Source organism: Triticum urartu, chromosome 5A (assembly GCF_056163025.1).
Source record: "Triticum urartu cultivar PI428250 chromosome 5A, HENAU_Tu73, whole genome shotgun sequence".
In the NCBI taxonomy this organism is placed as follows: domain Eukaryota; kingdom Viridiplantae; phylum Streptophyta; class Magnoliopsida; order Poales; family Poaceae; genus Triticum; species Triticum urartu.
In genome coordinates, this window is record NC_141877.1 from 426,893,243 (window position 1) to 426,910,263 (window position 17,021).

Below are 17,021 nucleotides of genomic sequence, written 5' to 3' on the forward strand. Positions count from 1 at the left end.
GCTCTTGCAACTATTGCTATCGCATAGCGATAAAGTAAAGCAATTATTTGGCTCTTGCATCTTATGCAATAAAGAAACAACCATAAGGCTTCTGCCAGTTGCCGATAACTTCAACAAAACATGATCATCTTATACAACAACTTATATCTCATCACGTCTTGACCATATCACATCACAACATGCCCTGCAAAAACAAGTTAGACGTCCTCTACTTTGTTGTTGCAAATTTTACGTGGCTGCTACGGGCTGAGCAAGAACCGTTCTTACCTACGCATCAAAACCACAACGATAGTTTGTCAAGTTAGTGTTGTTTTAACCTTCTCAAGGACCGGGCGTAGCCACACTTGATTCAACTAAAGTTGGAGAAACTGACACTCGCTAGTCACCTGTGTGCTTAGCACGGCGGTAAAACCAGTCTCGCGTAAGCGTACGCGTAATGTCGGTCCGGGCCGCTTCATCCAACAATACCGCCGAACCAAAGTGTGACATGCTGGTAAGCAGTATGACTTATATCGCCCACAACTCACTTGTGTTCTACTCGTGCATATTACATCAACGCATAAAACCTAGCTCGGATGCCACTGTTGGGGAACGTAGTGATTTCAAAAAAATTCCTACGCACACGCAAGATCATGGTGATGCATAGCAATGAGAGGGAAGAGTGTTGTCTACGTACCCTCGTAGACCGAAAGTGGAAGCGTTAGCACAACGCGGTTGATGTAGTCGTACGTCTTCACGACCCGACCGATCAAGTACCGAACGTACGACACCTCCGAGTTCAGCACACGTTCAGCCCGATGACGTCCCTCGAACTCCGATCCAGCCGAGTGTTGAGTGAGAGCTTCGTCAGCATGACGGTGTGGTGATGATGTTGATGTTCTACCGACGCAGGGCTTCGCCTAAGCACCGCTACAGTAATATCGAGGTGGACTATGGTGGAGGGGGGCACCGCACACGGCTAAAGGATCAAACGATCAATTGTTGTGTCTATGGGGTGCCTCCCTGCCCCCGTATATAAAGAAGCAAGGGGGGGTGCGGCCGGCCAGGGAGAGGGCGCGCCAGGAGGAGTCCTACGTTGGAATAGGATTCGGGAGAAGGAAAGAGAAAGGGGAAGAAGGAAAGAGGGGGCCGGCCCCCTTGCCCTAAACCAATTCGGTTTGGGCCTTGGGGGGGGGGGCGCCCCACACTCCCCTTGCTTCCCTCTATTTCCACTAAGGCCCATGTAGGCCCATTAAGCCCCTCGGGGGTTTCGGTAACCTCCCGGTACTCCGGTAAAATCCCGATTTCACCCGAAACACTTCCAACATCCAAACATAGGCTTCCAATATATCAATCTTCATGTCTCGACCATTTCGAGACTCCTCGTCATGTCCTTGATCACATCCGGAACTCCAAACAATCTTCGGTACATCAAAACATATAAACTCATAATATAACTGTCATCGTAACGTTAAGCGTGCAGACCCTACGGGTTCGAGAACTATGTAGACATGACCGAGACACGTCTCCGGTCAATAACCAATAGCGGAACCTGGATGCTCATATTGGCTCCCACATATTCTACGAAGATCTTTATCGCTCAAACCGCACAACAACATACGTTGTTCCCTTTGTCATCGGTATGTTACTTGCCCGAGATTCGATCGTCGGTATCTCAATACCTAGTTCAATCTCGTTACCGGCAAGTCTCTTTACTCGTTCTGTAATACATCATCCTGCAACTAACTTATTATTTGCAATGCTTGCAAGGCCTAAGTGATGTGCATTACTGAGAGGGCCCAGATATACCTCTCCGACAATCGGAGTGACAAATCATAATATCGAAATACGCCAACCCAACAAGTACCTTCGGAGACACCTGTAGAGCACCTTTATAATCACCCAGTTACGTTGTGACGTTTGGTAGCACACAAAGTGTTCCTTCGGTAAACGGGAGTTGCATAATCTCATAGTCATAGGAACATGTATAAGCCATGAAGAAAGCAATAGCAACAAATTAAATGATCAAGTGCTATGCTAACGGAATGTGTCAAGTCAATCACATCATTCTCTAATGATGTGACCCATTAATCAAATGACAACTCATGTCTATGGCTAGGAAACTTAACCATCTTTGATTCAACGAGCTAGTCAAGTAGAGGCATACTAGTGACACTCTGTTTGTCTATGTATTCACACATGTATTATGTTTACGGTTAATACAATTCTATCATGAATAATAAACATTTATCATGATATAAGGAAATAAATAATAACTTTATTATTGCCTCTAGGGCATATTTCCTTCAGTCTCCCACTTGCACTAGAGTCAATAGTCTAGTTCACATCGCCATGTGATTTAATATCAATAGTTCACATCACCATGTAATTAACACCCATAGTTCACATCGTCATGTGACCAACACCCAAAGGGTTTACTAGAGTTAATAATCTAGTTCACATCGCTATGTGATTAATACCCAAAGAGTACTAAGGTGTGATCATGTTTTGCTTGTGAGGGAAGTTTAGTCAACGGGTCTGCCACACAGATCCGTATGTATTTTGCAAATTTTTATGTCAACAATGCTCTGCACGGAGCTACTCTAGCTAATTACTCCCACTTTCAATATGTATCCAGATTGAGACTTTGAGTCATCTGGATCAGTGTCAAAACTTGCATCGACGTAACCCTTTACGACGAACCTTTTGTCACCTCCATAATCGAGAAACATATCCTTATTCCACTAAGGATAATTTTGACCAATGTCCAGTGATCTACTCCTAGATCACTATTGTACTCGCTTGCCAAACTCACTAAGAGGCCGCGCGCTACTCGCAATGAAGTTCCGCCTCAGGCGGACGCGGACGCGACTGCTAGCTGCACCTCCTACACGCCCCATTGAACTATCAGCCCCACACGTGGCAGGTGGACAATGATTGACCGTCCACGTCCATCATCGACCTCATGCCCACCGGCGTCGACAATGGACAGGTCGCGGACTCGTCCAAGGATGAGTAGGGCATGGGAGGCGGCAGGGCATTGTGCCCCAAGTGGGCCGGTCTGTCTCCCATGTTCTACTCTTTCTCGCCGGAGACCGCACCTTCACTTCATGTGTCTTACCGTCGCCGCTCATGGAGACGACAGATGGAGGAGGTGGTCGACGATGTGGAATAGAAAGGAAGTGGACGACGGCCGTCGCCATAGGATAGGTTTAGGTCGGGTTTTTTCTTCTTCTAAAATCCACCGTTTTTGCATGAATCTCATCCGGTTTATATGAAAATCCGCCGTGTTTGCATAATTTCGTCCGGTTAGTTGAAAAGTTGTTTAAAATGTATGCAGACACTGTTGGATGACGGCCTTCGATATCAGTGCTCGTAGATTCGGCCCCCTGTCCATGGACAGATGCCTGAGCAAATTTGAGGATCAGCATTGAAAATGCCCTAAACAATGAAGATTATCAAGACATCGCTGAGGAACAAGATGAATGATGATGGGATGAATCATAGCATGTTAAGCTATACCCGCAAACCGGATACGCGGACGGGGGACCAATCCTAGTCCTAGAAAGAAAGAAGCATCCAACCAGAAGCGTCATCAGTGGGGCATTAAGAGCACAACAGGGATACGCATCATCTGCATGATCAGGTTATCATATTTGCTAGGCTGGTCCATTCTAGGGGATTGCTCATGATATGCTCCGGCGCACGCTCGGTTTATATATCCATCATATATACATAGATAGAAGGTGTACATGGACCAAACCTTCCATCTGAAATCCATATGCAACTTTGCTGTTTCACCACTCCTATCCTAACCTTTCTGTAAAGCCTACGTAGAAAAGGTGCCAACTTCGTGCTCAAAAGGCTGTGGTTCTTGCAACTGCAAACTAGTCTGCTTTAGCATGGTAAAAGGGCACTGGTATATCACAGAAGATGAAACAATTTGTGCTCTCGACCCATTCAGTAGTGCGCGTGACTCCATTTTCAGTGTACTCCGATACTTCAGTAACATACTAACATCTGATTTTTCAAGTTTTTCTCAAAAATAATAATAATCTACTCCCTCCATCCCATAATATAAGAGCATTTTTTACACTGTGTTTTTGACATAGTGTCAAAAACGCTCTTATATTATGGGACGGAGGGAGTAATTTTCAAGTTTGCCAAACAAAAGGGAGACATCTGATTGTTTTGGAGTAGATGGTACGGGGACAAAACAAAGGTAAAAACAGAAGATAGCCGTCACACTGAACTAATCAGTTACTTCCTGAACTTAATTCAGTCTGTAATTAATCAAGCCTATGTATAAAGCTAATATTACATCAAATCAGACACTTTGAAAGAATGATAAACATACATCTTGTGATCATCTTCTCCCTTCACGACTGCATAAATTCCTAACCACGCATGCACAACGTATCCCTGTTAATTTGATAGTTTGCCACCGCTAAGCTAGTCATCAATATCTTCAACTACCGTGGATGAGAAGCCCAACGAGGACTCGAATGTAGCGGCGGTGTCGCCGCCGAGGTACCGCTTGAGCCGGTCCAGGTCATCGGCGGCGTCCAGCATAGACGGCCGCGTGGACGCGCTCTCCTGGGTGCAGAGAATGCCGAGCTCCAGCAGCTCGCCGATGGCCGCGTCCGACATCCTCCTCACCTCGGGCGTCTGGTCCAGAACCATCCTGGCCAGCGCCTGGTCGACCACCGCGTGGGCCCGGCCATGGTAGTGGCTCTTCACCCACTTGTGCAGGCTCAGCCCGCCCTCAAACATGTCGTCAGTCGGCTTCTTCCTCGTTACCATCTCCATCACCAGAACGCCGAAGCTGTACACATCGCCCTTCGTCGTCGGGTTCGAGCCGTAGCCATACTCTTCAGATCATTGACCAAGAAGTAAGAACCACTCAGAACTAAGAATCTGAGAACTCATCACCAGAATAGCTTGTGAATTAGCTTTAGCAGTGTGTGGTTTCATGGTACGTACCTGGAGGAATGTATCCGATGGAACCGCACAGCATGTTGGCGGTGGAGGCGCCGACGTCGGCCATGTTGGCCACCCCGCCAACGCTCATGACCAGCCGGGAGATGCCGAAGTCGGACACCAGCGCGGTCATGTCATCGTTGATGAGGACGTTGCTTGGCTTGAGGTCACAGTGGATGACCTTGACCGGTGAGTGGTGGTGCAGGTAGGCAACCCCCTCGGCGATGTCGCTGCAGATGTTGACGCGCTGCACCAGGCTGAGCTCGGCCGGCGGTCCAGCATAGAGGCACCGCTCCAGGCTGCCCTTCGCCATGAAGGGCAGGACCAGCGCCTTGAAGTCCGCCAGGCTGCATGCGGTGATGATCCGCATGAGGTTCCGGTGGCGGATGCGCTTCAGGACCTGGCACTCGCGGCTGAAGCTCTTGGTCGAGTTCCCTGACTGGAGCTGCAGCACCTTCACGGCAACCATGGTGCCGTCCCGCAGCGTGCCACGGTACACGCGGCCGTAGCTGCCCGTTCCGACGAGCCGGTCTGCGCTGAACTCCTCCGTCGCCTCAACCAACTCCTGGTGTGTGATCCGCGGGTACTTGTACTTCATCACCGGTGACGAGCCTCCGCTGCGTCGGCCCCTGAACATGTCCTCCCGCATTGCAGCTAGCCAATCCCGGATCTTCCAGGCACCGACCGCGCAGAGGATTGTCAGCACGAATGCTAGCACGGCGGCGCAGACGCACATCACGACCAAATACTTCCGGGACTGATACCATGTGCGGTGTCTTTGGCAGTTGCGCCTCACCACCGAGCCGCAGAGCCGTGGGTTGCCAATGTAGGACAGGAAGGTGAAGTCCGCAAAGACGCCAGTGGTGGGCACATGGCCGACGAAGTTATTGTATGACAGGTTGAAATGTTTCAGGCTGGTGCATTTCGTCAGGTTTGCAGGGATCTCACCGGTCAGGGAGTTGTTGGAGACGTCCAGGTTTTTGAGGTCCTTGAGGAGGTCGAGGGACGACGGTAGGACGCCGGTGAGCAAGTTGTGCGACAGGTCCAGAACCTCCAGCTCCCGGCAGAGCCCAATCTGCGGGGAGATCATGCCACTGAAGTTGTTCCAGGACAGGTCAATCGTTTGCACTTGTTGCATGTCGCCGAGCCCCCGTGGAAGCTCACCTCTGATCTGGTTGTGCGACAGGTTCAGAGATATAATGTCGGTGCCAGAGACCATGTCCGGTACCTCTCCGGTCAAGCTGTTGTTCGAGAGGTCAAGGTGCAGCAAGCGGATGCATTCGGCAAGGCGGTTTGCCGGTATCTCCCCGGTCAGCTGGTTGTTCTGCAGGTAGAGGTTGACAAGCCCGGTCCCGATGCCGCTCGGGATGCTCCCTGACAGCGCATTGCCTGACAGATCCAGCTCGCCGAGGCTCGTCGCGTTGCCTATGCACGCTGGGATCATGCCCCTCAGGGCGTTGTTGGAAAGGGAGAGCCGCTCGAGCTTCGGCAAGCCGCAGATGGAAGCCGGGACTGTCCCATTCAGCTGGTTGCTCGACAGGTTCATCAGTGTGATGTTTATCACGTCGCCCATGTCGGTCGGGATTGGCCCCTCGATCTTGTTGAGCTCCAGGTTGAGGTGCGATATATTTGGTGGGAGCAACGAGCCAAGCCAGGTTGGCAGCTGACCGCCCATCCCCACCGCGCCGGCCTCGATCTCCAGTATTTGGGAGCAGTTCGATACTGCGGTGAAGAAGGGCTCCAGGTTGGTGTTGCCGTCGTGGCTCGAGAACCGGTAGTTGTTGGACAAATGCAGGTACTTGAGCTGCTGCTTGCCTGCTATGATGCCGGCGGGGAGCTTGTCGGCGAGCGAGTTGTCCTCCACATCCAGCATGTACAGATAGGTGCAGTTAGCGAGCCACCATGGGAGTTTTCCGGTTAGCCTGTTGGAGTAGAGGTTGAGCACAAGAATGTTCTCCGAGGCTTCCAGGGGAATCTCGCCAGACAGATCGTTGTTGCCGAAGTCGACCAGACCTAGACGGGTGCAGTTCTTGAAGAGAACGGCCGGGATAGGGCCTGAGAGCTGATTATCCTTAAGGCTGAGGTAGGCCAAGCTTGCCAGCTCAGAGAAGGACGGCGGTATGCCGCCGCTGAGCTGGTTGTGGCCGAGGTCGAGGACTTCGAGACCGCGGAGGTTGGAGAGCTCGGCTGGGATCTGCCCTGCGAGGAAATTGCTAGACATGTCGAGGCTCTTGAGGCGAGTGAGGTTACCGATGACCGGCGGCACGGCGCCAGAGATGTTCATGTCGCCTAGGGAGAGGCCGATGACGTGCTGCCGCCTCCAGTCGCAGGCGACGCCAGTGAGGCCGCAGACGTCGCCGTTGGACTCGTTCCAGTCGGCCAGAGGCGACGGCGACAGCAAGGTGAGCGAGCGTTTCAACGCCAGGAGCGTGGCCTTCTCCTGCAGAAGCACTTGCCGCCGACGCTGCTGCTGCCGGACGATCGTCCCAGCCCGCCTCTCGCCCGCCGCAGCGGCCACGGCATGGAAGAGCATGAGGTGGAGGTGGAGGAGGAGGAGAATGGCCGCGCGCCTGACGGCCATGGGAGCTGCCCTCATGTTTTAGTGGAAAGGCATGCAGCCGGTGATGGACTATGGGAGGTAGCTCAGACCTGAGAGCCTAGCTAAGGGTTCTACATGGCGGTAGCATCTCCGGTCACTACTCTATAGGCTGGAATGGATGTACCAGACTCCAGAGATGGATCGGAAAGGATGTTGAAGCAGGTCGCAGAAAATATGGAATGGGAACGAAGATAGATGGATGGAGAATGAGGTGACGGCGACCGGCGAGAGTGGCGGTAATGGCATGGCCCCTGGCTGATTTGTTTCTGCGTCGGCTATGATTGCCCAGTGCACGATAAGCGGGCGCAGGCAGTGGGAAAGCGACCGGAGATGGCTCTGCACTTGCACTTCGGCAGCGCGCACGCACGCGCGTGCAGTAGGGACGAGGTTGCAATGGCCATAGATTTTCTTCGGGCATGCCACACTCGCGCCAGTAGGCCAATACGGATGGGGTTATCTGTCTCGGGAAATACTGTAGTGCTAGCTGTGGTGCTTGCCAAGAAGATCCCCTTGTGTACAATGTATTTTCTTCTACTGTTAACCCAGCTAGTTAATCTGAACACTACTTTAGACAAGCGTGTGTATCTCTATTGCCAACCGAACAACCATCTGACAGATCTGGAGTAAGTTGAGCATGATAAAGCTAGAGTGAACCAACCTGGTTATGTATTGACTCTGTGCATCAATCCACACCTCCATGCAGAGGCCCGGCGCCCCTCCTTTATCCAAAAAAAAAACAAAGCTCTGTAAAAAAGATCTGATTAGTTTAAGCCAGAACCAATTCATACCAAGCAGCTGCACATATGTGTAGTTATACATGTCAAATCTTGCATGTGTGTAACAACTAGAAGCACAGACAGAAATTCTACTCACTAACATCCATCAGCTGGGTCATCTCAATTATCTGGTTTCAGGCTAACATCCACCAGAGACTAGCAGAGTAGCAGGGTGTTTACGGGGCGTCTATCATGCCTAACATGCACACGCTGTCTCTCAAAGGTTCAGAGAACAGCCACACTTTTCACAACCCGGGCATGTGATCCATGAACAAACTTTTCAACGGTCTGGACCATCATGCAACATTGCAATTGCAGACTTTTAGTACTAGTAAAGTTCAGCCTACAAGTGTGAGTGTGTGACCTATGCTGTTATGCACGAACTAGGGGTGGGCCAGAAAGCTTAACCTATGAGACCTTGTTTATACATAGGTAACCAAAAACAATGTCAAAGAATGATTAGCACTTTTGCGATGCAGGATAGGAAGATCGGCCTACATGTCTAAGGCTGTTATTTAAATGAGCAGTTAGGTGCATCATGACTGCCCTTTCAACCAAAATCAAGTGGGGCACTCTTGAGGTGTTTCATTTGCTCCATGATGCTTACTTCCCTCTGGAACAAACAAGATGTTCAGTTTGTAGATGTCTGGCACTGTTCCATCTTCGATGATATGCAGGATACAAAGCAGATTGTGTTAGTTGTTTGTACTGCTAGTTTTTTCAGATAAACTGTTTGTCCTGCAGGACAAGATAAGTAGTAGAGATAGATAGAGGCTTCTGTATTGCTCCATGTGCATGCCAAACTGTAAACAGGCACAGCACGGCACTTTTTCTCCTAATACTCGAATCATGTGAGACTGAGCATATGTGGTGAAGCCTCTAGCTAGAGCACTAGCAATAGCTCACGAAACTAAACTACTGCCAATTCAGATGATCCAGTGATCTTTTTAGCAATGCCCAGAGAAAATGCCATGCCACCATCTATCATAATTCTGACCTTTTTAATTGAAGTTATCCGCAGCCGGCACCGGGTGAATGGGCTTCGGTCTGCTGTCGCCTTCTTCAGAAAGAGCACACAACCTCTGTATTTTCTGCCTCAAAATGTAATTGATCAGACGAGGTTCCCGAGATAATGGAAAAACATTGTACACGACCGATCTCATGCGAGGAGGAGCTGGATACCAAATCACAGGCATGCGCCCCTGCTCCTTGAATCATCCAGAGAAAGCCCCAGCTTGATTTGAGCAATAATGCCAGTCCTCTGGGACCAGGTCTATTTTTCGCAAAGGTGTCTCCACCAAGAAGGTTGCACATGGTCTCCTAGTAAGCATCCCGGAGGTAGGGTATCCGGCATCGGGATCAACAGGCGGTGCAAATGCTGGGCTGTGCCGCGCATTTGCACGAGCAGGTGGTGGGCGCGCGGGTGCCCAGCCGATGGCAGACAAGACAACCAGGAGATCACAAGCTGTACAGCTACAAATCCATGACGAGGGCCTCCGACTCCGATCGCGCCACGGTTGGCCCGCGCCGATGGTGCCGCCCGGCGCGGCCGTCGTGCTCCCCGCCATCGTCGGGTTTGAGTGGGATTTTTCCCACCTCCTTTTTTCGTGTCATGGGGTTTGAGTGGTACGACGGCTTGGAGAGGCGGACGACAGGATTGTCGGGGGAGACGCAACGCGACATGGGGCGCCCCTATGTCTCGCTCTAAGCGAGACCGAGGGAAACCCACGCGTCAGGGCAGCTCCAGGGCACATCCTCGGGTTTTGTTCTGTCACGTTTTTTTGTTTCTCATTTTCATCTCTTTTTTAAATTTTGTTTACACTTCCGGAAATAATAAACATATATATTACAAAAATAAATTTTACATAATATTTTGAAAAATGTTAATCATGCATTTGAAAATTGTTAAATGTGTATAGAAAAAAATGTTGACCATGTATATGAAAAATATACAATGTGTGAAAAAAGTTGATCATGTAATTTTTTAAATTAATAAAGCTTTAAAAACATTGTTAAACAATTATTTAAAAAATCAAACATTTAAAAACATTAAATGTGTATAGAAAAAATGTCAAACATTTATTAAAAAAAAGTTTAACTTGCATTTTTAAAAGGTAAAATGTGTATAGAAAAAATATTGACCGTGTATTAAAATAAATAAATTTGAATTTGAATTTTTTTACTGTGTGTAAAAAATGTTGACCATGTATTCAAAATATGTGAAACTGATATTTAAAAAATGTTAACTGTGTATAGTAAAAATGTTGACCATGTATTAAAAAAATGTTAAATATGTACACAAAAAATGTTGACCATCTATTAAAAAAATGTTAACCTTGTATTTAAAAAATTTTAAATGTATATAGAAACAAAGTTGACCATGTATTAAAAAATGTTAAATTTGTATTTGAAATATGTTAATAAAGCTTTTGAAAAATAAAAAATAAATATGTATAGGAAAAATGTTGATCATGTATTAAAAAATATTAATCAAGCATTTAAAAAATGTTGAACGTGTGTTACATCCTCACCGACGACATCCCAGTGTCGTTGATAGAAACCAGCCGTGAAACCGTCCACTCCCGGGGCCTTGGACGGTGCCATATCGAAAAGTGCCTTCCTTACTTCTTTAGCCACAAAGTCCTTCTCAATGAACTCATTGATGGCTTCGGATACACGAGGTTGCACACATTCCAACAGCTCTTCCATTGGGCTATACCCTTGGGATTGGTACAATGCCTGGTAGAAGCTCGGTATTTCTTGTTTTATCTCCCCTGGGTCGCTGCATATCTGACCATTAGCTCTCTTCAAAGACGTTATGCGGTTTATGCGCTTATGATGGGTTGCCTGGGCCTGGAAATATCCAGTTTTCCGGTCACCCTCCTTAAGCCATGTCACGTGGGATCGTTTTCCTCCTGCCGATGGGCTTCTCGTAGCTGTGATTCATCCGCTCTCTCTTCCTCCGTTGGTCCACGTCCCAACAGGTACTTCTTAGACGGTCTAAGACGTTGTTGAAGCCGCAAGTACAAAGCAATGATCAGATTCTGCTAATGTGCTTGACACTTGACAATTCGAACAAATCTAGAAACCTTTGGTTGACAAGAGCTCGATTCAATCTAGCCTTGACGTTCTTGTCTCCTTGTTTATTATCCCATGTGAAAGGTACTCCCTGCCACCCAACTTCTGGAGTGCACAGTCTGATATCACTTCCCGAAAATCTCGCATTTGTCCTTCCGGCTTTGGGTTAACCCCAAACTGCTCATCCTCCTGAAGTATTTCATTGAAATCTCACATACATATCCATGCTTCATGAGGGACAACAAAAAAATTGCGCATAAAATGCCAACTATGGTGTCTATTTTTCACCCGTGGCTCACCATAGAAGCCCGTGAAACACCAAGTTTTATTTTCTTGTCTCACAGTTACATCAATATGTGAAGCATTATAATTTTCCAGAGTTACATTGATATCACTTGACCAAAAGAGGCCAGTACCTCCACTAAGACCGTCGCTATCGATGGCAAAACAGGCTGAAAAACCAAGTGTGTTCTTCAGATCCTCAACCCTATTGCCCCTGATTTTCGTCTCCATGATAAATAGCGGGGCGGGCCCTTCTTGCTTCACAAGTTTGAGAAGCTCTCGAACTGTCCAAGGGTTCCCAAGCCCCAGGCAGTTCCAAGACAAGGTACTCATTGGTTCTGGGAGGGCTGACTCGCAGCCGCTGCCGGAGATTCAAATGATGCGGGGGCTTCTTTTCTTCTGTTCCCTTTCAGGAAAGGCCTCCCCGAGGTTTCATGTTTCTTACTCTGTTACAGTGGTTGTCACCGCCTCGACGTCCTGTTCCGTATGTGCCTCCCCATGCTCAGTAATGGCTAGCTGTGTGGGAAGCACCTTGCGGTAGACTTGAGTGGACTGAGGCCCCCCTTTGCGCTTATTCTGCCGGTTGTTCTTGACAAGGGAGTTAACCTCAGTTCCCTTCTCCTGCTTAGTACTGGACGAATGAGACGCTTTGTGAGTCTTGTTTCTCCTTCACCGTATGCTCCCCCGAGTTTGCTTTCTTCCTACTCTCTATCGCCCGAAGGCTCGGTTTGAAGGGTAGATCCCCCTTCTCATCGCTAGTCCCTGGCGTAGGAAGAAATAAGTCTGAATGTCCCAAACGGCCACAAGAGAAGCAGAAGTGCGGGATGTTTTCATATTGGATATTGTAGTAGTCCGTGTTGTTCCTCTTGGCCGACTCTCAAGATCCATCTGTGTAGGGGCTTTTGCACTGCAATAGTTACTCGGACTCTTAAGGAATCCCCCCACGGGATCAATCTCCACCACGGTGGCCTTCTAATAAATTTGATTCGCAATAAGGCCCCATGTGTTGTTCTTCATGTTGTAAGGGAGATTTACAACCCTAGTGTAACATCCCAAATTTTCAATTTGGAATGTTATACATTAGATCATCATTGCATATCATATTTTATTTGCGTTTGGCTTTGATCCTAGAAATTTTACGCAACTCAAGGACCCACGGAGAGAGTTGGGGATTTCGTTATTTTCATATTTGAGTTTTCTCAAAATTTGAGAATAGGATCATTTGATTTTAATTATTTATTCATCAATTATTTCTATTACAAAAAATATGAGAGAGGGAATAAAATGACTTTCCCAAAATAAAGAAATATTGAGGATTTAATAATAAAATCAAATAAGATTTTATTTCAGAGTTTTTTGTTATTTTATTTGAATTTAGGAAAAATGTGCGTTTTTCAAAATTGCATTTGGGCCCCAAATAAATGTTCACCTTGTGCGGCTTGATTTTAGAAGCCCGGAAAAATTTATTTCGGGATTTTTGGAGTCAGTTACTATTTCTTTTTATTTTTTTTCTGCGCGTAATTATTTTAAAAAATGAACCGACCTAGGGCCGTGTCTGACTAGGACTCCCGGCCCGTTAGGCTATACTAGATCATTGATGACGCGCGTTGCTGCGCCCGTCTATTTATGCACTTTAATGTTAGGGATTGATACAGATATATGTCAAGATTTACTGTTTTTCAAAGTTGGCATGAACTATTATGTATATATTCGTGATTTTTAAAGTTTATTTGGTCAATTGTACATGTGGTGGGCGTTCATTTATTGTGTTTGCACTCCATTATTTTCTATTCCATTTTTTTGGTGGAATGGCTAAGTTACATAGTCCAACAAAAGAGGAGATAGACGTTTGGTGACCGAGCTCATTGGAGCTCTAAATTTTTGAAAAATTCAAATTCAAACTTTTTGTTTAAAATATGTAAAAAAAATACAAGTAAACAAGGATGTTATGTGTATGTGTGCAAATTTCTATGATGAAATACCTTGAAATGTTATCTGTACAAAAAAGGAGGATGAAACATATTTTGCTCTGAAAATTTACATGTGTGTGTCATGCTTCAAGTATATCTGTATTTTTTTCAGAATTTTTTGAAACATAAAAATTTGACTTTTCATGAAATTTGACTTTTGAATTTGGAGGCCTCCATGGAGGCCGAGCTCCAAAAGCAATTTTCAAGCAAAAGGCCCTGCTACATAGCTACAAATTAATGTCAAACTGTCATAAAGACACATGGCAGTGCCAGTTCCTAAATGCCATTATTTGGTTCATATTGTAGTTGTGATAATGAAAATATGACATTTCGTTTACAATGCAGAGTTGATATAAAAAAAAAAGAGGCATTGCTCATCACCCACTTAGCCCACAATGAGCATAGTTAATAAAAAATGTCAACGTTCTCATATATTCAATCTCCCTAAGGCCGTGATTCATCACCAAGGATGGCATAAGCACCATACTACTATAACATTTTTCATTTGAGGGATGAGCTAGCCAAATTGGCTGCGACTAAATGATAAATAAAGTTTGTGATGTCATAGACCAACAGGCTTACATGTTCGTGGGCAAGTTGGCAGCCGCACCAATCAGCCACGCCATTACAAAGTTCTAGGGCAATAACCAAATTGAATATTATCAAAGTAAAAAGACAACAGGAAGGAGAGATTTCTAAACATGGTGACACTAACACAAATATCACCTACAACGGAAGCAAGCAAGCGTTGCCGTGCCCCTCCATCTGGAGGATAGAATGGTAGAAATTTCCACATGATTATGAACTGAAAAAAGGTTATATTCGCATGAAGTGAAATAAAAAGTGTATTACTGTGTCCGTGCCATCTATTTTCAGAAATAAAAAATAAAAATCTTTAAGAAAAGTTAAACACATAAAAATCCAATCGTTTACATATACACTGGCTCAATATAGTGGTGAGGTATATTTATTTATATTTCTCATAGTCTTTATATCACATTCGTAACATATAAATAACAATATTCAAGTATTTTCCTCAACTTCATTAACAAACCCAAAAACATGTACGTACTTTAATATTTCAACAACAGTTCAGTGTGTAACTTTTCTCCACAAGTATGAGAACATGTTAATGGCAGAATAGTGCTAGTTTCTCCCGTCTATTCAGCTATATCGGCATAACCCTGCAGCAAAGAGTACATCATCATGGCTCTCTCTAAGAATCTGCTTTACTTCAAAAGCATACACCCTATTCTCCTATATGTCAGCAATCACTTCTTATTCTACCTGGTTAAAACTAGCACATCATAAGCGTGTAGGTTTTGAAGTACCTGAACCAGACACGTGAAGGAAAAATATTTCCTGTGAGCATTATAACCATACCACAAAGATGGTTGTAGGAGCGAAGCCCTTGTGTCTGTCTAGCCAAACTAACTATACTGAACTTCTTGACTCAAACATGGTTGCACTATTTCAAATCTCATCCAACGTTCCCTGTCATTCTAGAGACCTTGTGTTGGCTACGAGGTACCCATAATATATCATTGGATCCAACACTGGAGGGCATTTACCAACCTGATAAAAAACATAAGTAAAAAGTTTCATATCCATGTCAGGTTATATCATGTATTCTATCCCAACTATGGACTTGTAGCAAGTGGATATATCAAATACACATACAAATACTTCGTTACTTTAGTATCCAAAGGAGGGACTCCTATTTAATTAATACTTGATAGGGTGCAGAATACATAGTACTAAGAAGTAAATTTCAAAGAAATATGGGAACAGAGTTAGATGGTTGTCGCTACCTTGCAACATCATGTCAATATTCCCTTCGTGACAACAATAATGCAGCATATAATTTATGCTGAGATCACTCACATGAAACTGCATCTGCTTTAGTCTTTTGATTCATCATATGTTATTTAGCTGCGCAAAAAAAATGCAAGTTCCTAGTTAATGCATAAAATGCAGATAAGGTAAACGTGCAGAGACAAGACAAAGTAGGGAAATATCAAACATCAAGGCTAAGACAACATACCGGACCAACCCCTTCAAGACTAAGTGTCCTTGCTCTTAAAAGTATCGAGTTATTTGAGCATTTATCTCTTAAGATCATCCTCTCTTCCCAGGACAAGCTCTGTACAATAATTTGAATGTAGCATAAGAAATGAGAAGATTTATTATAAAATGTTGACCCAAATGCTAAGCAAAATTAAAATAGAGAGCCACAAGTTGAGGCAGGACTGCCTTTAAATTAGATACATGATAATTATTCCCTTTGTTGGTTTCAACATAAATGCAATGATCTGAATGTAGCATATGAAACTCTACAGCCTCTTTGCTGCCCGAATCTGGTGGTCGAAGAGGCAAAAGCCAACCAACAGGCAGAGCACTTGGATGAGGAATGCAAGGAGCAGTCATGAGGCGTAGGCGACGCACCTAGCTGTTCACTGCCCACGCTGCCAAGAACATACCCTACCACAGACTCTGCGTCGTCATAACCGTCGCCGGCCGCCGGGGAGATGGAGTCATGGAGATGGAGAAGGAGAGCAGTGGAGCGCCCAGCCGGAGGCGGCGATGTGTGATTGAACACGCTACCAAGATGAAAAGGCGCACGGGCTGCCGCGATGCTGATCCGTGGTTAGGATCGGAGAGAGAGAGAGAGACCATGTGGCGCTACAGATCTTGGGGCGGCTAGGTCTGGGGTGGGGAGGCGCTGCAAGAGAGATGGAGGGACAGAACCGAAGGGAAGGAGGGGGGTCGAGCGAAGGGAGACGGGTGACTCGCTCGTTCGTTTTTTTTGAGACAATCACGTGAAGCCTTTATTAACTTGTGCCAATGTTCAAAGGTACAAAAGAAAGATTACCCGGGTTGCCTAACCAAACATGGCGGCCAACTCCCAACTTCAAACTATGCTTCGCTAGATTGTGAGCCTCGGCATTCGTCGCTCGTTCGGTTGTTTCCTCACAAGGTCTGAATGGGCTTCACGTGAGAGCAAGGGCCCAATTAACCACATGCCTCCAATTTTGCTGCGAGAGCAGCTGCCCAGTTTAGTCGTGTTAAGCGTTGCCCCCAAAGTTTAATCAGATGGCCATAAACTTTCACAAATGCAGATCCGATGGCCAAAAGTACTGATGGCCTGACAGGGCTGGGAGAGTGCTCGGTTAGAATATATCTAAATAAGCCGGGGTAGAGGCCCAGCCGAACCCTAGCCCCGCCCAAAGCCGCCCCAGCCGCCCCAAGCCGCCGCCGCGCCACGCCGCTGCCGTCGCACGCCGCCGAGGTCCGCCACCGCCTCGTTTTCCGTGCCGATTTTTTTTTTTGAAAAACCGTTCGGTTTTTCTGTTGTTT

At 46.3% G+C, this 17,021-nt stretch overlaps 1 protein-coding gene across 1 annotated transcript; it reads right to left on the minus strand.

Moving 5' to 3' along the window:
* Positions 1 to 4,184: 4,184 nt before the first annotated feature.
* LOC125509423 (uncharacterized) lies at positions 4,185 to 9,984 on the minus strand. Its single transcript, XM_087526306.1, has 3 exons — positions 9,517 to 9,984; positions 4,963 to 9,425; positions 4,185 to 4,850 (listed from the first exon to the last, which is right to left on the minus strand). The coding sequence occupies exons 2-3, from the start codon at positions 7,553 to 7,555 to the stop codon at positions 4,432 to 4,434; spliced, it is 3,012 nt and encodes a 1,003-aa protein (XP_087382432.1). The 5' UTR covers positions 7,556 to 9,425; positions 9,517 to 9,984; the 3' UTR covers positions 4,185 to 4,431.
* Between the last annotated feature and the right edge of the window lie 7,037 nt (positions 9,985 to 17,021).